We start from the raw sequence: 23336 nt of genomic DNA, 5'->3' as shown, positions 1-23336 counted from the left end.
AATTTATGTACCCTCATCAGTCAGAAAAATAATGTATCGTTTCTTTTCTTTACTGGTGTACATGAAAAATAACACTGCAGCTGTCAAGTCAGAAGGCCTGGGGTGCTCAGACCTAAGTTTCAAGACCAGAATAGCAGAAGGAAATATTTAGTGATGGAGATTAGATTTAAGGATTTTGGTAGAACAGTGGGCTGTTTCTATGGGGATGCTGACAGTAGTAAAAGAAAATATGTCAGAGAGGGAGGAATGACTGGTAGCCAGCTAGAAGAAACCGTCACCTGCATCAGTCTAGGTTCCAGTTCAGTTTTATCTTTCATTTTCTGCTGTCACAGGTCTAGGGGAAATGCTACTTCTTGGTGTATTTACCTTGTCCCAGTGCAGTAAAGATATGACATGTATGCCGACAGAGTCCTTCACTTGATGATGTGACACTGCACCTCTTCTTCACATCACTTCTCAGTGACACTGCTGGGTTCCTACAGTCCAAGATTTCACTGTTTGCAATAGCAGCTTTGCAAGTTTTGCTTCACAATGTCCTGCCTGGTGCTTGAAGCAATAAAATTGCCCAAATTCTCAGTCCTATCAAGGAAATAAATCAAAGACTCTATGGAAGTAACATCTTCTGGCTAAATATCAATCTATGAAAGATATCATTGACTTGAATGAACACTGTTACTCAATCTCTATATACTTATGTTTTGATTAGCAAGAAAGTAGGAAAGATATTAATTAAACACATAGATATATGCTTCAGTAAATTTCCCCAGTGTAGGAATTGCAGTACAGATGAAAACTGTCCTGCTCTAACAAACCAGACAATGGAACCAGGGGCAAGGACTGAAAAAAAGTCTATGATCCTTACAGCAACTGAATATCCAACCCTGAATCATCCAACCTCTACCTCAAGCCAAGCAAAGTGATCCTGACTGGATGCAGTTCAGAGTGAAATTCAGCTTGGTCTACCCTTGGGATGCAGACAAGGGATGCAAACAATGTGCTGTATTACTTAACAATCAGATATTTTCTTTCACCAGTATGACCAAAGTAGGGATAAAAAGGGGAACTTCCCTACTGTAAATTTTAAAAAAGCTGGTCTCAGAATGGTACAGCAGACAAAAAGGAAATAACGTCATTTAGGTTTTTACTGGAACAGTGAATATTATGCTCCTTGAAGGATGTCTTGAATTAGCCCTCACACTGTCACCATTCTCACCTGATTGCCAGAGTCATGCATGTGATCCTCAGACTCAAAAGAAGTATGCAATACAATGAACCTAAAAAAAGAAAAAGGTTAACAGTGAAGAAGAGCACCACCATGTTTTCCATATACAGCTAATTACAGCTTTATGCCACTGGAAATATCTGCCACTTCCTGACGTGAAGAAGATACTAGTTTCTACTGACACTTTCATGGCTTGAGTGTATTGCTTACACTTAGCTACTTTTAATAATCTGATACTTTGCTATGTCAAAACTTCTTTCATGTATGGATGAAGAAAGGGACAGAAGGAAGAGTTTCTTCAGCTGTGGCCAAAGATCCTAAGCTGTTTGCTTTCATCTGTGGCCACAGATAATTGTTAAACTTCCTATAGTCTTCTATCCCCAGGGTACAATTAGTACAAGTTTCATATTTTCTTAGTTTGTACCCACACAGTCCCTCCTGCACACTGTTACTTTTAATTATGCATTCCTTTTTTTCTCCCAATATTTTGTCATATCAGTAGTTTGAGATATCTCCACTCCTTGGACTCCTCACAGTAAAAGAACTACATCTTAAAATAGTTTTTGTTGACCCACCAAAACCCTGTTAATAATATTCACGTTGGTTCACTGAGTCCTTAACTGCCAGACAGCTGGTTAAATTTGTAAAGGTCTTTTTAAACTAAGAGTTGAATTTTCAGCTGTTCATACCAATAAGCTCCCATTAAATCTAGTATCAGAACTTGATGTGGTAGCCTTGATATTTTTACCTTGAAAAGGTAATTATTTAAGTAAGGTAATTATTTAAGATCTAATTTTAAAAAAAATCTGATTATTAGATGTTATAAATTACTAATTATTCTTAACAACAGTAATAATAATAATAATAGTAATAATAATAATAATAATAATAATAATAATAGTAGTAGTAGTAGTAGTAGTAGTAGTAGTAACAACAGGAGGGTATTAGAATGCTTCTTCTGGGCCAGACGACATTTTCTGTCACACTCTGCTTGAGTATTGGAAAGTTTAAATGATTACCTTAGAATCTGATCAACAGATTCCTGTATTTTAACTTACAAAATGTAACACAAAGCTCTTTCCAGCCTCTTTCAGTTAAGTATGAAGCTAGCATGAAATCCAAACTACTTCTAGAAGAAAGTTATATATTAAGGTGGATTCTTTTTGTATTTTGACCTGTGTTGACTTAATCTAATCTATTGGGAAAAACTAACAGTGTGCTTATAGTCAGTTAATGAGAGTGGATATAAAAAATTATGTTCACAATATGTGCAGCTTCTGTTCTGCATTCAAAACAAAGGCTTAAGTTTTCATTGCAAAACAAACTGTTTACTTATTTATGTCAGTACTAGTGACTGCAGGCAAAACTAGGTCTTCAAATACAGGTATAAAAATCTCAGGGAAATGAATGAGAGTGTCACCTATCGTTTTCTGCAAAAATAAAAATATTTTACCAAAAAACTGGTGAAGTGCTGTATTAGATATATAAATTGATATGCATTGGTAACAGACACCAAGATTGCATACTGAACTATCAGTTTGCACAGTACTGTTTCAGCTGTGTGATAGAGCATATAATAGTGGCTTTCTCAGTAGGAACTTGAGAAATGAGAAATATAATCCATTTTTCAGTATACACTTTTAGCATGCCTGTGCTTATATGTAGTATTTCTAAATTTTAATACTCAAATATTTCTGTTGCCTTTCTCCTGCTTTAGTAAGTTTACTCTCACAGCCTTTCTTTTTCAGAAAAAAACATTTATTTGAATGCTAGCTTGGATTTTAAAGAAGTGAAGGGTGTGGATTTGATCTAACACCAAAACCAGGGGGCAGGCCAAATAGCTGGAATTCATCAGGGGGTTGGTCAAAATCCAGCTCATCCTGAAAATATTGCTGTGTAGAAAAATTAGGACTTCTTTGGTCTTGAGAAGTACTGTCCATGCCATCTGCGCAAAAGGGCAATGTGGCTGTTGGAAAGAAATGCCACTGGCTCCTTGAATCAGCAGCAAAGATTTGACTTCCTACCCAGTGCTTGATCTGAATATGCTTATGGGCTAAATAACTTCTCAACAATCTTCAAACCATGAACCAAACTGTGTTGGATCATCTAAGTCAGGTTCCTGTAAAGCAGTGGATGATTCAACACATTCATGTATGTGGTATAGCCGAACTTACATAAATAATAGGCTATATGTATTTTATTTTTATCTTCCAAAAGGATTGATTTTAAACAGGAATAGCCTCCTTAGAGGTGCTGATCTGAAGCACTAGCTTACTGCTGTAGCCACAGTATTAATGACATTTTTTAATATAGCTCAAAAGACAGTGGGACTAGGTTCTGTTGCTATCCTTTCATTAGCAAGTAACTGCAGAAAGGAAAGAAATTCTGTTGATGCCTTCAGTTTAACACGGTCCATTCACTGTGGCCGTTTCCTTAGAGATAGTGTCATGGTGTTATTGCAAGGGACAACTAGCAAAAGGAACAGTTCATCAAGTGGTACAGTGAGATCTCTGCCACTGAAAGCTTTAAGTTCAAAATCTACTCTCATAAAATTGGATTAGAGAGAAGTCCTTTGATTTAATTAACACTGATCAGCCAAGGCATGTGTGATTCATGAAATCTATCAGCAGTTAGCAGATCTTACTTTTTTCTTGATGAAATATGGATAAACACACTGCAATATTACAGTTTTAATCTCTGAATTGGCATTCAACAATTACAAACAACAGGAGAAGCCAATTATGGGCTCTGTAGTACTTACAAGGAGTAACAACAGACATCATACAATCTAGAATTTCAGAAAAATCAGTATTTATTAGGAGTCAAAGCATAGGCTTATGTCTTCTGAGTATGGTAAATAATTTCTGCTGGTGGAGGTGATGGCTAAATGGGAAACTAGAAAGTGAAATCAATGAATAAAAAACATTTTAAGTGCTAACATTTTCTTTTTTTCTCTCTCTCTTTAGAATTTCACAAGTTATAGTAATGGCAGCAACGTCAGTGCGTCTCCATTTGTAGTGCTGGATGACTTGGCAAAATACAGCCATTATACTTTGTGGTTAACTGCAAGCACAGCATTTGGAGATGGAAACAAAACCAGTGAAAAAATAGATGTGTATACAGATCAGGATAGTAAGTGAATACTTTTTTAGTGCTCGCTGTATATCAATGATTTTATGAAATATTTATTAAATATTCTCTAACTTAAAAATATTTTACTGTTATAATGGCAAAGTTAAAAAAAAAAACCATAAAGTGTGGTTTTTCAGTGCTGCAATATTTATCTTTGCAAGGAAGGTATTTTGATTTGAGTCTCTGAAATTCTAAGAACATAGAGCACAAGCCTCTGTGGATACAAGCAATAAAATTATTGTCATAACCTTTCATTAAGACTCTTTTCCTAAACAAATTTAACAGAAATTATTATTCCTATATGCCTTCAGCTATTTTCCTTTTGATATTGAAACAAAAATGGTTTTAAAAGTTGTAGAAAATATTCCAACTGACATTTTCAGACTAATTATATTTTGAGCAGTTATTTCTGGTTGGGGTTTGGATGTTTTATTACTGTAATCCATGCATTTAATTTTTTGCTTATTATCTCTCATAGTCCCAGAAGGTTTTGTTGAAAATCTGGTCTATCAAAACATTTCCTCATCTTCTGTAAATGTAAGCTGGCTTCCACCATCCCAGCCAAATGGCTTAGTCTTCTTTCATGTTTCTCTAAGTTTAATGCAACTGGGAACCAGTAAGATATTATCTTTCCTTACTTACAACACAAGCATAATTTTTGATGATCTGGAGAAATATACTGATTACCTTCTGAAAATCACACCAGCCACTGATAAAGGATCTTCTGAACAGCATACTCTAAGTCTTCATATAAGAACTGATGAAGATGGTAAGATTAAGATATTTTATTAATTCCTAAGGAAATATATAAGAAAACCACAAAGAACTTTCTAAAAGAAAAATAAAGTGTTTATTTTTCTTGCTTCACTTAAAGTTTTTGTTATACAGTGACATGAACAACTGCTCCACATTTCTAAGACCATGAAATAGAATTTTTTATTGTAACTCATATTTTTCTGAGATTATCCTTGTTTTTCTCTTTCTTATTTCTTCATATAGTCCCAGAATCAGCGCCTGTAATCAAAAAATTTTCAAATCTCTCAACTACCTCAGTTATGCTTTCATGGGACCCTCCTGTTAAGCCAAATGGTATTATAATATGTTATGATTTAAATCTATTTGGGCCAGAAAGGAATAGCTCATTCTCTAGCACCGATAATTTTATTATTTTGGAAGACCTTCTGCCATTCACATTGTACAGCATTTATGTAGCTGCCAGAACAATAAAAGGACCTGGTCCACCTGCCGTGCTTCAGTTCTACACAGATGAGTCAGGTGAGAAAATTCATTTGTAACCAGCTTCAAAATATCAGCCTATGTTACTGCATCCATTTTAGATCTGAGCATCAGACCTGTTATGAAGAATTAATTTTCCATTGGTCTGTGAATGAAGAGCTTTCAGAAGAAGGAAACACTTCAAGGCAAGTGTTTCCTGAGTGCTCCTCCTGCCACAGTGTGCAAGAGGAGGTCACATTCTGCATAGGATTACAAAAATAACTCCATGAAGAAATATCTTCTGCCTTTGGAATGCGTTATGGTTTGCAGAGTGTCAGGGATTTTGAAGCAAGCAACAGTACATTTCTCTTCATCCCCCCATGTAATTTAAAAATGATAAAACATGGAAATATTTCTGACACATTCACACAGTTCTCCTTTACATGGACCTCCTCTCCCCTGCATGGTAAATTACACATCTTTTAAACATATGATGTGTTGTGCTCCATATATGGTGTAGGAAGCAAAGTGTATCGCATTCCAGTTATATATGTAATGTGACTTCTGTTAAATGCCTTAGTTCTGACAGTAGGGATGTTTAAGTGATTAATAGATTTGTTAGATCTCTAAGAAGATCCCTTGCTAACTAAACATGTATTCTGGATTAATGGAATTTGTTTCATGTCAAAGAGGAAGAAAAGATATTGAAATAGCAATGAAGTATTGTTAGCTTGAATTCAGATACAAATGTTAACAAAAGCACTTATGTTCTCCTGCATGTCTGAAGTGTATTGTTTTGCCTGGATTATTTGTGATTTGGAACTCAATAACATTTCTCTTTTGCAGTGCCATTAGCTCCACCCCAGAATTTGACCATTATCAACTACACCGCAGATTCTGTGTGGCTAAAATGGGATCCAAGTCCCCAGTCAAATGGTGTTATTATGAGATATAATTTTAAGATTTATCAAAACAACACTGAAAAACTATTTTTTTGGGTATGTTTATAATTAAAAGTGCATAATCTTTTAAAATATTTTTTCATACTTTAGGAAAAAAACATGGCTAGTATTTTAAATGGCTGTTATGCTCCTAGAATTATGAAGCTCCTATAGGTTCCTATTTGTTAAGACAGTTTATTTTCCTTCCCACCATACCTGTAATTTAATTTTTCAGATTTAACAGGAAAAATTGTTAGATTTTAATGTGCTTTGAGCTTCTAATGTTTCATTAATGGTGAGATTTATTAATCTTAATTTGTATTTTAATGTAAGCTTGATGTTAGAAAATTACAGAAGTTACTTGCTTTGTGGCTACCTTTCTTTAGCTATTTAGTACCTATTGACTTTCAAGATTCAAAAAAGCAGTAACTCCTAGTCATCTTTAAAAAAAGTAAAAACTGTTCAGAGGTCTTCATTAAAAAAAAAAAAAAAAGAAAAAATGGCACAATAAGAACTGAATAAATTGTGACTGAAATAGATGCTATATAAATGTTCAGGGCCAGGATGGGTGGAGCTCTGAGTAACCCTATCTTATGGAAGATTCCCTACTCACAATATGGGGGTAGGAAGTGGATGATCTTTAAGGTTCCTTCCAACTCAAACCAAACTATGAATCTGTAATTTTATGACATACAAAATTTGATCAAGGCTTAAATCTGATTGCTTGCATGGCCTCAGGAAATGATCCATGAACTGCAAAGGCAGCAAGCTGAGGTCAGGATTGTGTCTCAAGCTTAGAAACTATATAGTGAGCCCTGCTCATCTGAGATGCTTGTAAAACCTGCAGGACAAAGCATTGCTGCAGTGAGGTCTGCTGTTATTCCCCTTTGTGGATGTGCTGGCATCATCCCAGTTTCTTCCATAATACATGAAAGGCCACCATGCACACATGAAAGAGGAACTGCGGATTCTACAGCCAGCTACCTTTAGAAACACATTCTTTGGGTATTCATAGAAACCACCAAAGATCTCTCCATCTGAGGCAGACTCAAATTAAATTAGAATACAGAAACTGGCTGAAGCACTTGAATATGTCAGCTATGCCCTACATTTCTTCATGTTTTGTAGTGGTTTATGGGCAAGAAATTAGATTTAGGTTGTAGCAGCAAGGCAGAGAAAGAAATTTATATAGAAATACTGTATTTAGGTACTGTAATTCTCTGATAGCTTGGATCCCACAAGATGTTCATCAGAATTTCTTGCTGAAATTCAGCTCTTTCCTTGCTGTTATTATAATCTTATCATTTGAACAGCTATGCCTTGCATGGTCTGGGAAAAACAGATCCAAGGAACTGAGCTGAGGGTTTTTTGTTGTTGCAGTTTTGCTTTTAGTTTTAGTTTTTTGTTGTTGTTTGCTAGTTTTAACTCTTCATCAATCTATGTAGAAACTATGACCCATGACCTCTTCCACTGCAGAGGTGTAGCAATGAAGAAGGTGAGAGGGGTTGATGTGAAGCCAGAAATAGTTTTCAGTATTTGACTGAAAGCTACTCAGAGTAGAAGAGACAAAATTATGGCTGCAAATCTTCTGTTCACTTCAGTAGGTTCAAAGTGAAGTCCACAATGTTTCTAGAGATTAATTGTGTACTAATAATATTTCTTTCCTTAAGAACATTTCAGGTTCAAACCATGAGACAAACCTTGTTGGATTAGACCCATACAGCCCCTATTTTATCAGTGTCTCTGCATTTACCAAGCTTGGGAACGGCAACCAGTTCAGTAATGCTGTCCAATTTACAACAATGGAATCAGGTTAGATGTGACTTTTTCTAAGTTCTGACAGTTTTAAATATATTAATATTTTTTTCCTTGTATAGCTGAACAAAAGTATTCCTCTTGTGTCCAAAGAAAACATAACCTAACACTTAGTCATTGTCTCTTGCCTGTGTAGCACTGATTCATATTCCTATTGTAGACTGGGTTTGAAGTCTGATTTCGGAAGTGTAGAATTAAAAATGTCCTCATCTGAAATGAGAGGCTTATATGGCTACTATAAATCTTTTAATAGCAACACAGATAAAGGGAGGAAAATTAGATAGGTATCAGTCTTTGCAGATCAAAGCAGCAATTCAGATCCCTGTGAAAATAACTGGAACATTAGCAGTATCAAAAGCAGCTGGACAAAAGATTGGCAAATGAACTGGAAATTATATTAGACAAATATAAATTTTTAACTAGTGTTTTTTAAAATGTATTTTAGGAAGGAAGCTAGCCACTAAGAGTAAAATACTTTACATTCACTACAGAGAGCCTGTGGGTTTGTGAAACTGGTTGTTGTGCAAAACTGTAGCTCCTTTGCAACTCAGAGCAGTCCCCAGGCTCTGTAAGAGCTGTCAGTGCAGGGGACAAACATGGGTTAGGGGGCTCCCAGGTTCCTTTACACTGTTGGCAAAGGGAGCAGACCCCAAAATAAAATGATCCCATATGATGACTACAGGTCTGCTAAAATCACATTTCCAGTGAAAGATTCTTTCCAGAACCTGTAAAGCAGAGGTTCTGTGAAAAAGTTATGCTGAAGAGTTACAACACGATCAGAAATCTGCACCATCATTGAGTTGGTCCACTTTGGCTGTTGGACCCCTGCAAGAGCCATGGTCATCCATCAGCTGTTTCATTTCATCACTGACATTCTGCACTTCTGGTACTTTCTTCAGTTCTCTTTAACCAGTTGATAAATAATTGCTCTATTTTCAACATGATTATAATATTTTCTACCTTCATTAATTTTTTATGAGCATTTAAAAAATTTCTTCTGCTGGAATAAAAATTTCTTCAGCAAATAAATGGGGAACAGTAAGTTAAAAGAATTGATATGAGAGCTATGAAACCTGCCCAGTGATTTCTGTACAGACAAGTGTGATATAGTACCTGAAAGAAATAAGGCTGACAGATAAATAAGGAAACAGATAAATAAGGAACTTCTGTTGTTGATGTTGTTGCTATATATATGGAGTAGGTTTATGGAGTATGTATGTTGTATATGTTATAGTACAGTGTATTTTTTAAAAAAATGGGGAAAATATGAGCAAAAGGTTTTGCTGGGAAAACAAAACTGAAGCACACAATTAGGAAGAAGCCAGACAGATGGCCTCTTCTGTCTCAATACTAACATCACTCATATTCAGAGTAGCTGGAAATGAGCAATCTAATTAGGACAAAGTCATAGTTTCATCCTTTCAATGTGTTTCTTTTATTAATTTGACAATGCAGTGTTTGACTCTTGCTCTGAACATTGGGTCTGCTTCTCTAGTGATATTGTTCTGTGACTACAATTTTAATTGTGTGTGCATGTTAATCTTTGATGCCTGTGTATCCTTTAAGTGCCAGATGCTGTACAGAACTTTGGTTGTATTGCAATGAGTTGGCAATCGATCCTAGTGCAGTGGGACCCTCCTGCTTCAGCCAACGGTGTAATCACACATTACATCATAGCAGTTGAAGGAAATTCTACAAACTTTTCATCTCATGATACACTGCATACTTTTAGAAATCTGCTTTCCAATGTTACTTATCAAATTAAAATAAAAGCTGCAACATCTGCTGGTGATGGTGAAGAACAGATATGCAATGCCACTACTCTTCCAGAAAAAGGTAAATAATTATTTAAGTTAATTTTTTTGTTTAATTTAAATGATGAATACGAAACAAGCAGGCATGAAGAGACTGCTTCAATAAAGGCAGTTAAATCATTCTATTGTTTAAATTTCTCGCTAATAGTGAATGAAGAGAAACAGGGTTTCCTCTTTCTCCTGTTTTAGAACACAACTAGTGATGAGAATAAATTGCCATTTTTAAAAACACACTGAGAACATATTTTTCTATCTGAGTATTTTATTCATTTATGATCACCTATTTTTCTGGGGACTCTTGGGACTATTTCTTGGGATTTTTTTCTTCTTTGGTAATAGTTAAATATAAAAATTTAAAAATTATGTTAAACAAGAAACATCCAGGTAGGATTTCACTTTTCTACCAAATTACAGGATAAATTACTGCATTTATCTATTTTTTTTTTTTTTGTATTAAGTGACATCTGTTTATACAATGGAGTTGAGGGGGCCTCTATTTCAGAAAAGCTGGATAACTAGAAAACACAGGGATGGGGTGGAGGAGCACAACTGTGCCCCATGAGGCTTAGAAATCAAACCTAGCTCTTGTAATACTTTATTACTAAGTTTTTGGATAACTTAAAACATGAGTTGCAGCACTCATTCTCATATATGCTTCAACTGAAAGAGTGAATTTTCTCAGATCTGTCAGATAATAAACACAAGAATCTGTGTCAGCAACAAGGTTTTGGTTCAGGATGGCAAATGGAGGGGAGCAGCTCGGCTATGCAGGCTTGGGTCAGACATTGAACTTGGAGATCAGACTTACCCTTACTCTCAGATTTCCTGTTGCTAGCTTCCTGAGTGGCATGCACCTCCACTGGATCCCTCTGGTCCACAGAGCCTTGGTCTCCCATTATGAGCTTTGATTTCCACACTTCTTAAAATTAGACTTGTGGATGTGCATGTCTGAATGACTCTAGACAATGTCTGTGTTACCAGCTGAGCTACTTTTGCTTTGGTTCCAGATCAAATGGATGAGCTCCAAATGAGGACAAGCCCCTTGCTGGCATATTTTGGCCAACATTGTGAAAATTGCCAGGGTTGTACTTTGATGACTGTCCCTCCTCCTGATACAGTCTATCCCACTAAAGCCTGGCCACATCTGTTATTTGAACTATGACGTGGCACATTCATACACATTTCTGATAAAAATGTTCAGTCTAAATTTGCTTTCTCATCAACAGTTCCCTTACAAATGCTGCCAGTTTGTGATCCCTGCTGGTCCCCTTCTGTCCAGAACCTTGGCAATTTAAGACATATGCCTGCTTCATCTGTCATCTTGTTTGCTCAGAAACTTCTGTTCTTCAGCAGGGCTCAAAATCCAATTTTGAAAAGGCAAAGGAATTGTTTAAGTATTGGGGAAGAGCATACTTTTACAAAACATTTTACAGCGTTGGCTGGAAATAATGTAGTTAGCTGAGCTGCTGTGCTTGATGCAGTTGAGTGTGCTCCTGCATTTCTGAGCATTTCTCAAATGTTACACTCAAAGCTTTCTTTTACACCATGGCTGCTGAACAGCCAACCCTCAGAGCCAGAGCAAGACTGAACCTGGGGTGGAGTTCAGACTTGGAGATAGTTGCATAGGAGGGATGTTACCCTCTGGTAACAGAGGAGTACAGGAGACTTCCCAGGTGCTTCACACCTTGGAGGATGGGGGAAAGGCTTCTAGCGTGTTAAAGAAGCCTGACACCTGAGAAAGTTAACTGTTGGGATTTCTGGGAAATTTGGGATTAGCTTTTAATTAGTCCTTGAGGAAAGACTGGGAAAGCTGTGGATTAAGCCTGGGCTTTAGGGAGTGACTGGTAGTGTTTCATAGTGTTATAAAGAGTTGTGCTAGCAGGGGAACAAACCCAAACTAGACTTTTTTTTTTACAGTATTTATGTGTCTTATCACTGGGAGTTTTGCTAAGTGAAGGATTTATACTCCAACACATGTACTTTTTGCCACAAACTCTGCACTAACCCTTTCTTGCTTTGTTGTTGCTTAGTCATATTTACAACAAACTAGTTATTATTAGGACATTTCCTTAGCTATGTGTTTGTATGAATTGTTTTGTAGTGATTGGATACTAGGAATTGGAGATTCATGGATGGGAATGGAAACAGTTTTATAGCTGTTGTCAGCTTCTTATTTATGGTGGTCTAAGATTAGTCACAGAATATGTAGCCAGCACTGAGTCACTTGCAATGCATTTATTTCTGACATAAAGTGAAATCGAATTTGGCTCAGTGTCTCACTGCATAGCATTTGACCTTTAAATTCTTGGCAAGATTATTTACCTTTTTGAGGTAAATTTGCTCATATCTGGGTACAATTAAACATGAATCATGAAGCTGAAATTTATGAGGAGATTAGTACTGTTTTGTGTCTAATCTAGCTCCATTGTCTTGGTAAACCACCTCTGCCAGGCTGCAGTATGTTATAAAAACCGTCAGCTTTGTAGTGGTAGTATTAGTTTGTGATTAAATACATTATAAGGAATATGAAAGAGAATATAATATACATACATATGTGTAAATGGGTTAAGATTTTATGACTGAATAGATATCCTTGGATTATCTTCAAGATAATGCACATACTAAAATGAAATTTTATTAAGGTTGAGTGAATTTTTAGGAGGAAGAGACAGCCATAAAATAGTAGGAAACTTCTCCAAAAGGCACACCAAAACTGTGAATATTCAGTTAACTCACAAATCTGAGGCAAGTGGAACAGTCATTCCATTTACAATACAAATAGAACAATTAAAAAGCCAGTTGGGGGTATCCAAAGCATGAATAATAAAAAGAAAACTGCTTTTGCTTTAATTTTTTTCATTTAGATTTTTCTTTATAGACTGTTCATTATTTTATTAGAATATTAATGATATTGATTGCAGTATTAAGATACACAGAGTAATTCCCCACCTTCTCCCCTTTCCTGCTAGTCTCATACCTGATCACAGGCTTAGATGACATTGAGGCCCCCACTGTACTCTGGTGACAGTCCCTACCATTTGTTTTCTGCTAAACAGACATTCATTCATATCTCACATTAAAAAGGAATATGGCTAGAAATTTGTCCAAGAAGCATTTTTTCATTTAATCTGGGCTTCATTTTCCAGGCCATTAATAACTTATAGTTATACACAGATGCATGCCTTGTGAATAAAGAAGAGTAGTGCCTAAAGGAATTGGTGATAGGGAAGTTTCTCAGGTCTTTTGGTGTGGAGGTGGAAAATTAGCATCATCTTTTGTTACATGTGCACAAAATGTCTTTATTCTCTGCACAAGGAACGCTCTAAATGTTCTGGATTTGTATCTGGAGTATGGAAGTTCTCACTGGAAAATACAGGCTTTTTGTAATCAAACCTTTGAGAAGCACAAAACATAGCAAGAGTTTAAAGCCATCTTCACATCCAAGGAAATGCTTCGCCATAAATCCTTTTCTCAGGATCTGTCAGTTCATGACAGCTCTGAGCTGGAGTTACATGATTTTCCTCATTAAGTAGTGAAGGAAATGACAGATGACCGTGATGCACTGTAAGAATATCTAAACCCATGCCCTCAAGTGGTTCTTAGGGCTGCAAGTGAGATGTGCAGTGCAGATGTGTTTGCCCTGGTGATTCTGAGGAATCAGCCTGCTGCAGAGTCACTCTATTGGAAATGGCAAAGCTTCAGTGTCCCCTGTCACTAATGCAGAAAAGGGCTGTGTGTTTCACACGTTCAATCTCTGCTCCAAGCTCACATTTCAAAATTGTATTAAAGTAAAATCATCCAAAAATTGCAGAGTGAATTAGGAATAAGAATCTTTGAACCACTTCTTTCCAAGATAACTAATTTTTTTTCCCAGATGTAATTTTTTTTATTAATATGGATTTTCTTTATGTAATATGGTTTTCTTTACATTTTCTGATTAGCTGTTTCGTCCAAATTTAAGTCAATGGCTTTAAGGTTGATGGCAAATCTTCACTAGAAGAAAGCAGGATCACTTGGTTGCTGCCAATGAAATTGTACTGGTGTTATTTTTATAAGAAGGTTGATAAAAATCGGTGTTAAAAAGGAATTTTTGTCTTTTTTGTAAGGACGAGGTCAACTCTGCATTAATGTATAAGAAATGGTGGTGACGTATATGTACAGAGCTGACATGGATAGCATCTGCAGGCCAAAAACAGTGTTCACTGAAAAGCAGTCAGTTTTAGTTTAATGGAAAGTTTGTACTCTAAGACTTGAGTACAGGCAGCTTTTCACTACTTCTCTTTTTAGCTTAAAGAAGTGCACTTCTCTCTAGATTTGCATGATTTGATTTTTCAGTACTCAGATCCCACAGATGGAGACTGAGTTTTCTAGAGGGCTAAGGACTGAGAAACATGGTCCAGAGAGGCTCTTTTAAAACATACTCTCAACTGTGCAATTTCCTTTGAAGCATGTCTGATAGTGTCAGTCCCAAGTCATGGGAAAAATAGTCTACAGTTTTTTACATCTTTATGTTAGCAAAATAATTTGGTTCCTATTCATGATGTACTTATTCATACTGAGCAGGACTTTATATCATGATGAGTCCTCCAGAAGTTAGCATTCTTCTAATATACTTCATTAATATTTAGTATGGTCAGGGTTATAAGCTTAACCTTCAATGGAATTCATTTACGTCACTAAGCTTTCAAAATTTAATAGAGATAATCAATACTGAATATTTATTTTCTTTTCAGTTATTTCTATTTTCTGAAGACTTTTTTTGGTGTGTGCCCACTGCTGTCGGTTCTACTTTGTTCTTCACTTTCCTGCTATTGATGCTCTTAATACCGCCCAACAGACCTCTAGGCTGCCGCAGTTCTTTTAATCCAAACTCCAGCTACAAGCAGCTGTTCTGTAGGCAGACTTTTTTTTATTAACTTTGTTAGGAACTATGCCATATCATATTACCGTCTTCTGTTCGCGGCCCGTGCAGCTGTAGTTGTTGCTTTCCACAAAAGTCTCCACAGAAAGCCATAACCTCTCTTTTCTCAGAAGATTTGTGTGTGTGTCCTTTGCTGCCCTTAGGTTATCTTTGCATTGCGAATAAGGTTTTTTTCTACCAAGTATTTTTGTTAGTTTAAACCAGTTCTAGCTGCCAATTTCGACTTGATATGAGTCTTTGCAATGTGCTAGCGCTTTTTCTACCAAGAATTTCCTTTCATTTATGTTATTAAATAAAAACTTAATCTCAGAGCAGTCCACCAGCTTTGGAAGGGCTGTTTAGCATTGTAGCCAGACAGGCATAGGGCCAAAATCTGCCAAACTAACTTCTATTTAGGTGTTTAGCTTTCTGTTAACTTCAGTGAGAGCTCAGGCATGTAAATAGGTTTTAGGAGCTTAAAATCCCATGTGGATCTGATTTCAGTTACTTTTCATTGAAATTTAGGCATCATATGAACAATGGTAGATGAACCTCAAAATACCTCATTTCTCTTCCACTCTAGAAATTGAGTTCACCAACATTTCATGGTTAGCCTCTCTGCCAGCTCCCTGGCCAGCTTTCAGAAGCTGGATCGAAGCAATTAAATGGAAAATTAGGTGGAATACATTGCACCAAATGTTTCAGACTTAGAAAAATTCCCTACTCACAGAGATGAATTATAGCAAATATAATACAATAGGGAAAGACTGTGAGATACGCGATGAGACTTAAGGGATCCTATGTATGATTCTAAGGAAATTTAAATTTGGGATTAGGATGAAAATTCCCACTATCTAATCAGAGCAATTAGTGTCTTAAAATACCTCAATCACAACCTTTTTAGTACCTTTTCTTTCAGTGTACCTTTCTGGAAATTTGGTTTAATAATACAATTCCCATTAGGTACATACCAAATTGTCACTGTATGAGAGAATTGATAATAAGTCTTTCTACAGTTCCAATGTGACCTGAAATAATAATTGAAAAATATGCAGTTTCTGACTTCCATAAATTTTAGTGTGAACAGTGATCACTTCATCATAGTTAAGTCATGTTTAGAAAATTTAGACAAGCTGCATGTTTGCTCTAGGAAGCATGGAATGGTTTGTTCAAATCAGTACCATCTGTGGACAGAAAAAGTTGGGGGAATTTTAGTCATTCTTGAGGAATGGAAATCTGATTCTCCATGCTAGAGTAATTTTAATCTGTAACCCAATAGCATAGCTGTCTTGAAATTGTCTCTGAACACAACCACCAAGTTCAAGAGATACTGTGCCACTGGGTGTCACTGCTCTTCACTGTGGCCTTAGGACCAAGCCTCTTTGATCTGCTCCAGTCTCAGTCACATATTTTTATTTGTTCTAATGAGTGATTACATTTATTTTTGATTTGTCTGTGCAAGGAAGGAGACAAAATTAGCTTGATTTTAAACTGACTAATGTTTAAGGCTCTGACTACATTTTAAAGGTCTGTAAGCAATGACAGAGAAAATTTTACTGTCAATTCTTCTGACTGACCCTTGATTTTTAGGTTCAAAATATTTTTTTTTATGTGGTTCTTCATAAACTGGAAAAGTGACAACAAAAAATAGTTATCAAAATTTTTGTGTGAAAGGAGAAATGCTTGTCTGATTGTCTGCTATCAGGATACCTGCAAGTTTATCTTTAAAAATGTTGGTTTTCATGTAGTGTTACTGGGATAATCACAGATGTTACTTTCAGCCTTGTGAAGATAATGTGTATGGGCACCCCCAGTAGTCAGTGGGAAAAAGGACAGATAGAAAGAGAATCATTTCTCCACCCTCCATTTTTTCCCCACTTTCACTGAGTTTGTCTCTCCAAATATAATAAAAGCTCATGGAGTCTGGATTTATTAGAATTTTGTTAGTCTGTGGGAGAGCCCACAGATCAGAGCCACCATCATTTTGCCTGATATAATTGCTAGTTCTATGAAAGTTCTATGAAAAGTGTCTTTTCCTTCTTTACTGCAAAATTGCTAACTCTCAAATATTTTTTATTTCATCATCCATGTTGAAAATAAGGGAACAATATACTGCCATTAAGAAGGAAAGGCCACTATGGTGTCTACACCATGGACACTGCAATGTGACCAGCCTCTTTAACCTCACTTGTTTTAGGTCCAGAGACTGCACCAGGGGGTGCACATTTGAGCAAGTGAAAGTATATATTTCCACCTTCTCACTAACACCCAGCAAATAACTAGTTACTATCTGCTTTATGGCAAACCCTAATTTCTGTGTTGGATTATAGCCCAATAATTAAGTCTCTCTTCTGGCCCACGTTTTTTCTTTATCATATTTGAGTGTGTAAGGTTTCATATTTTTGCAGTATCTTAGCAGATATTAACAGCTTACGTTGCAACACAGTAGAAAATTAATGGAGGAAAAATACAGGAATTTTCTACTAACCATATGGCATTTCTCTGCCTTTATTTTCCATAAACTAGTAGTCAAAATAATACATTTCTTGTCATTTACACAAATAGTTAATACAGTTTATAAAGTTTTTATGAAAATATTGCAGTGTTTTATTTTTTTGAAAGTTGATAAAATAAGTATTACATCTCTGAATCTGATCAAGCAAGAATGGTATTGCATGTTTTGAGGTTTTTTACTACTTTCTGTAATGCTAATAATAACAGAGAAAAACAACTTCAATTTTGATAGCACCATGTATAATGATGGAAGTTGTCTTTAGCAAAGATTCTTTTTATATAGTTTGCTGTTGTTCTGTGTCTGGTTAGGGTGTAGCAGGATGGGAGCCCAAGGGGCTGTTGCATGCTGTGGTGTTGTGTACTTGTGCACAGGAGCTCAGTGGAAGAACAGGGGAAGGCCCATGGTTCTCTGCCTACTCCCTCTCCTGCAGACTCCACCTGCTTTGGGTTCATTTGAAGGAATTTTAATTTCTCAGCCTTTTCATCAACACAGCTTTGTCTGATTCAGAATCTACATTTCTTGTTAGACATCTATATTTAATGGAGAAGTTTCAGCTTATTATAATGTGATGATTTTAATAAACAAATTGTTGCAGACAAAAGCAAAGATCAGATATTCCCATAAGGCTGAAAGAAAAGAAAAAGGAGTGTTTTCTCTTTCTTCTCCAGTAACTTTGGTCTGGGATCCTTTTCTTTTTTATGTAAGCCTTGGGACTTCTTCAGTTTCAGTCTGAGGATGTATCGTGTGTTTTTCTTTTACCAGTGATACCTCTTCTCCCAAAGACTCTAAAGCACACTTTAAAGCTATGTGCACACAATGATTCCTGAGCTGATTTTTCTGCACAGTTTTTGCCATAGAGAGTATTAGTATTATCTTACAGAGTCTTAGAGATAATATTAGCTTTCTCTATGACTATGTGATAAAGCACAAAACCATATGTTGCAACTAGTCTGTGAAATCTGGGAGTACACTGGTGACTCAATATAGACAGGGTAAATGTGTGTACATGTATATGTATGTACATATGTGCACTGCTTCTCTCTCATGGACGTGAATATAACCTGCATATAAATAAATGGAAGCAAAATTTGTGGGAAGTTTGTTTTTTATCTTTTATTCAGCTCTTTCTCTTCATGTTCTGGTAAAGCACTTCTAGAACGCTAGACAAACATATTGCATGTCTTGATACTTTTCATTCAGATGGTGAAACAGGAGACTTACAAAACTTTCCTCAACATGTTGTTTGAGAATTTAATATACTAGCACGGGAGAGGGGGACACATGAGTATTTCTAAATGAGAGGTGAGGAATGCCTGTTAGAACCCACAGCAAAAGATGCTATGGGTCTGCCAAAAATATCTTGTGTAATATTCCCCCCATTAGCTGAGACATAGTCCCAAAAGTAGCAATAGAAATGTCACACCTCTCAAAGCTGGTCCTACATGCTATGCCTGAAAGAATTTTTCTTTATTTCAAAAACTATAGTAAATGTATGCCACCTAAATATGTACAGTGTGATTTATGCCATTGGAAATATTGCTTATTAAACATATGAAGTTGAATCTTGGTATTTAGATATGCTTATTAAATTATTTTTTCAACAGTGGATAAAAGTAGTTGAAATTACTTCTCATTCAAATTAAGGTATCTTACAAGTGCTTTAATTTGTAGTTCCTAGTGCTCCCAGGGATATTGTTTTTTCCAACGTGCAGTCAACAAGTGTGACCTTGCATTGGAGATCACCAAAATCTATCCTTGGCTACTTTCAAAACTACAAGATTACCACACAGCTACAATCCATCCACTGCAGTGACTGGGAAGCTATGGAATGTATTGAACATGAGATGCATCAGTATTTATATGAAAATGTCATGTATGACTGGATAGAAGACACGGTGTATGGACTGAAAAAATACAGATGGTACAGATTTGCTGTTGCTGCCAGTACAAATGTTGGTTATGGCAGTTCTTCACCTTGGATTTCAACTCAAACCCTTCCTGGCTGTAAGTAAGGATGTCTGTCATGTCTCATAATGCTATAACAATGTGATGTTCATCTAAATAAGCAGGAACTCTTGGTAGAAGTTTTTCTTCATAGACCTATGACACTGGTGAAGTCAATAAGGATTTACAGCAACTTTATAACAACTCCTGATCTATTTTATATATATATATATATATATATATATATATAAAATGTGGTAGGTATACATACTTAACTACCTAACACTGATTGATATTTCAATGGATTTTGTATATACTCTTTTATATTTACTGCTTACCCAACAACAATTTCAATCCTCAGCTGTACTACAGGTGTACACTTGGTAAGTCTGAATTTTTGCTAGTATGACTTGATATGCCATTTTTCAATACGATTTCGCCTGTGGGGTGTGCCAATGAGAAAAAGTATTTGTTTAATTCTTTGACTAAAAGTCTGTCCATTAACATTGTAAAACTTTTCTGAAATTCTGTTGTGTGTTTTTGGCAATGGAATTTAAGCAATAGTTTCAGAGGAATTAAGATTTCTTTCCAAAACCATATCCACCAGCAGAGTTTACCAATCAGAGCCATGTAACATATAGAGGATTGCCATGACACATATTAGAACTCTCATTCCTCAACTGAGGATTTAAGTTTCCAAGAGAAGAGGTAGTTGTCATAAATAAGTCACCACTAAATATTTGGGAGAAAGGGACATGAAACATAAATTATTTAGGCAGTTGTCATGGGGATATATGACTTTTCCCACCAGTTTGCAGCCATCCTAGTATAGAGAATATCTGGTCTATAGCCTCTGTAGAATGACTGAGAATCACCATGAGTTGCCTGGCTTAATCACAGCTCTTTCAGTCATTTCCCCTTACAAAATAATAATAATGGAGCTACCAAGTACTTAAACAGCTGTGTACCAAGGACTGCTCAATGGTCCAGATATTTACCTTGTCCCACTCATATTTTTATAATCATGTGATGTGAGCACAGGAAGATTTGGATACTGTGATAGTTAACATCATAAAAGCCTGATTTTTTATAAAGCTCATAAGTAGTCCTTTGGATTGAGAAGTGCTGGAATCAGCTGCAGAGTCATTCTCACGTGCACTTTCTTTCTTTGTCCAGTGACCCTTATGGGGAATCTCTGCTTGTAAATCAATGCAACATTTTAAATTAAGGAGAAGGAAAGAAAAAACCATAAACCCAGATGGAGCAGAAAATAGATAACAGAAGTTCTGCAACTCTTGAGCCAGCAGCTCTGGGGAGATTTCTTACTATTAAATTGATAGAATTCAGCTGCTGATGTATGCAAATACTTTCCACAAAATTGTTGCTGAATTAAAATAGTTAGGGATTTAAACTGTATGGAGAAGCAGTAAATGGAAACACATATAATTGCATAACATTAGAATGCCTTTTATGATTTCCTCTTTGGACAGTGATCATTTGGTTTAAGAGAGAGCTAGTTTCCTATCCAAACCCACTGAGAAAGTGGTAGTTAAAAGTATGAACATCTCATAGGGCACAAGCCCTTTCCACACCAACTCAGTGTAATTCTCAGCAGTAGGTCCTCTGTGTGTTCTAGTAGATAGTTTAAGTTTAAAAGTGGTGGGGTCAAAGATGTAAAAGTTCCACCAGTTCTTCCAGCCCAAGTGCCTGGGGCTGCTGACCTGTGTCTGTGGTGATAGAAGTAGGCAGCAATTAATTTCCTGTGAGTTAAACTGGTGACGCACCAGGAGAAAAGTTGCCTCTAAAACACACCACTGTAGAGTTGAGGAAGCATGGGCATTATTCCAAATGTCATGTCTTTTTCCTGGGGTGAAGGCAATCAGCTGAGGAGGAAAAAAAAGAGGAAGGTGACATGACACATCTGGGTAGCCAGCTGGCAGCTCCATTGTGCTTCAGCAGTGCTGGGAGCCCCCATGAGCAGTGGCTGATCTTTAGCAAGGACAGGTTTCTAGGCACCTTGTACTTTTCATAGTCTTGTTTTTAGAAATACTGTTAAAAAAACCCCTCAGTTCTGCTTTTCCTTTGCAAAGGCTACAACTTGTATGAGGAAAGAGAAATTCAGAATGCACCAAGCAGGTTCAGCACTCTGGGCAGCCTTGCAAAGTGTATGCAGAAAACAGGTGTTGATCTCCCTCTCCTTTCCCTCATGGATAGGGCCAAGCATCCTCTGGATTAGCCTGCTGATACACAGCCAATATACAGGGCCTGTTAGGGCTTAAGAGTGCTTAGCTGCTATGTAAAATACCCTGAGTACTTAGCCCATAAAATCAATGGGAGTTGTGTTTGCACATTTGAGGGCAGAAGTTAGGCCCCGTTTCACTTGATTTTCAAGAAGTGTCTCTGTAAGATATTGCTTCTACCAAAGGTTAAGTTACCTTTGCTGTGAAATAATAGTTAAAGGATTTTTTCTTCATAATTCATTAGGTTCTCAGAAATTTGTATTTCTCTCAAGCCTAAAGAAAATATTAAAGTATTATGTTCAGGAGGTTATTTATTATCAGGAGGAGGATTTAAGGTGAAAACTGTCAGACTCATTTCCCAGAATATAAAGAGAAGAAACTTCATGAGCAACAAAAATTACATAAAAGAAATCCTAAATACTTTTTACAAGTTCTGAGGATTTGATTGTTGTGCTAAAGCAGAAATACTTAATTATTGTGACTATCCCGTGAATAAGGCGAGGATCTTATCTATTTATTATAGTTCATTACAAAGACAAATGTAAGGCTATTATTTTCAAGATTCTTTAACTCATTTGCAAATTTCAAACAAAAAAAAAAAGGGCAGTGTTCTGTACTGAGAGTGGCTATAATTAACTCTGTGAAAATATTGTGGATTTTTAGTACAGCCCAGTTCTCACAGATAAACTATTTAGCTTTCTGTCTTGCACTCATCACACTACTTTATTCCTCACAGGAATTGTCTTACTCTCGCATAAAGTAGTGTGATGGCACCATTGCTGTTGTTGTGGCACCTCTTTGTTCCCTCATACCTGCACTTAACCCAAGTTTCAATATTACATTTATGAGGAGAATAAGATTGGCTGAAGTTAGGTTTTCTAAGAGAAAAGTAATCGTGGGGGGCCAGTGTTAGATGAAAAATGAATGACAGTGAGATCACTGACCTCATTTTGGATCTCACACAGTTACACAATGCAGTGCTTTTTGGTAAACTGCCAAGTCCCCTAATGCCAGGATATACTGAGGTACAAAGGAAAATCCCAGATATTTGAGTGTCCCATGAAGGCTGGAACATAGAAGTGTGGGGCAGAGGGTTATGCTTCCCTTTTCAGCACCTTCATTCCCAATCCCTTCAGATACCCAGTTGCTTGGTACTATTAAAGAAATATTTCTGTGTGATGAAAAGTAATGAGATTTTATGTCTTGTTATGTGTTCTTTCTTCTGGAAAGCTTTGCCCAGGAGAACTTGTTTTTCTTTGTTTGTTACATTTCCTCAAAAATAAATGTTTCAAAATAATTGTGGACTAATATAAGATATACCTGTTTAAAATTCTATAAAAATAACCTAGACTATTAAAAATTTAATAACTGAAGCACACATTTAATTTTTGCTGGGAAAGGGAAAAAAAGAGCTAATCCTAACCAAACTGGCAAGCATGAATTTCTGTTAGAAAACTGGAGTATTCAGTCTTATTTTTGAGGATTATGCTAAATGATGGGCTATCCAGACCTATCTTCAAACTAACACACTTAACTGCTGCCTTAGCATCAGGACACAGATGGATGGGAAAGATGACCCTGACCTCCATAAGACCCAC

At 36.3% G+C, this 23336-nt stretch overlaps 1 protein-coding gene across 2 annotated transcripts in view; it reads left to right on the top strand.

The window, feature by feature from the left end:
• The window catches only part of PTPRQ (protein tyrosine phosphatase receptor type Q), a 121200-nt gene that overhangs the window by 53974 nt on the left and 43890 nt on the right, over positions 1-23336 (top strand). For both annotated transcript variants that reach the window (XM_088055135.1, XM_088055134.1), the window contains exons 37-43: positions 4189-4354; positions 4833-5123; positions 5354-5629; positions 6416-6567; positions 8181-8322; positions 9892-10161; positions 19226-19558. In XM_088055135.1, the coding sequence (XP_087911261.1) occupies positions 4189-4354; positions 4833-5123; positions 5354-5629; positions 6416-6567; positions 8181-8322; positions 9892-10161; positions 19226-19558 (1630 nt within the window). The remainder of the gene's footprint in view (positions 1-4188; positions 4355-4832; positions 5124-5353; positions 5630-6415; positions 6568-8180; positions 8323-9891; positions 10162-19225; positions 19559-23336) is intronic.

The sequence above is a fragment of the Pseudopodoces humilis genome, chromosome 5 (genome assembly GCF_049639895.1).
Source record: "Pseudopodoces humilis isolate 2021_Gansu_Grassland_sample_001 chromosome 5, ASM4963989v1, whole genome shotgun sequence".
NCBI lineage: Eukaryota > Metazoa > Chordata > Aves > Passeriformes > Paridae > Pseudopodoces > Pseudopodoces humilis.
This window is presented reverse-complemented; position numbering and strand designations above follow the sequence as displayed.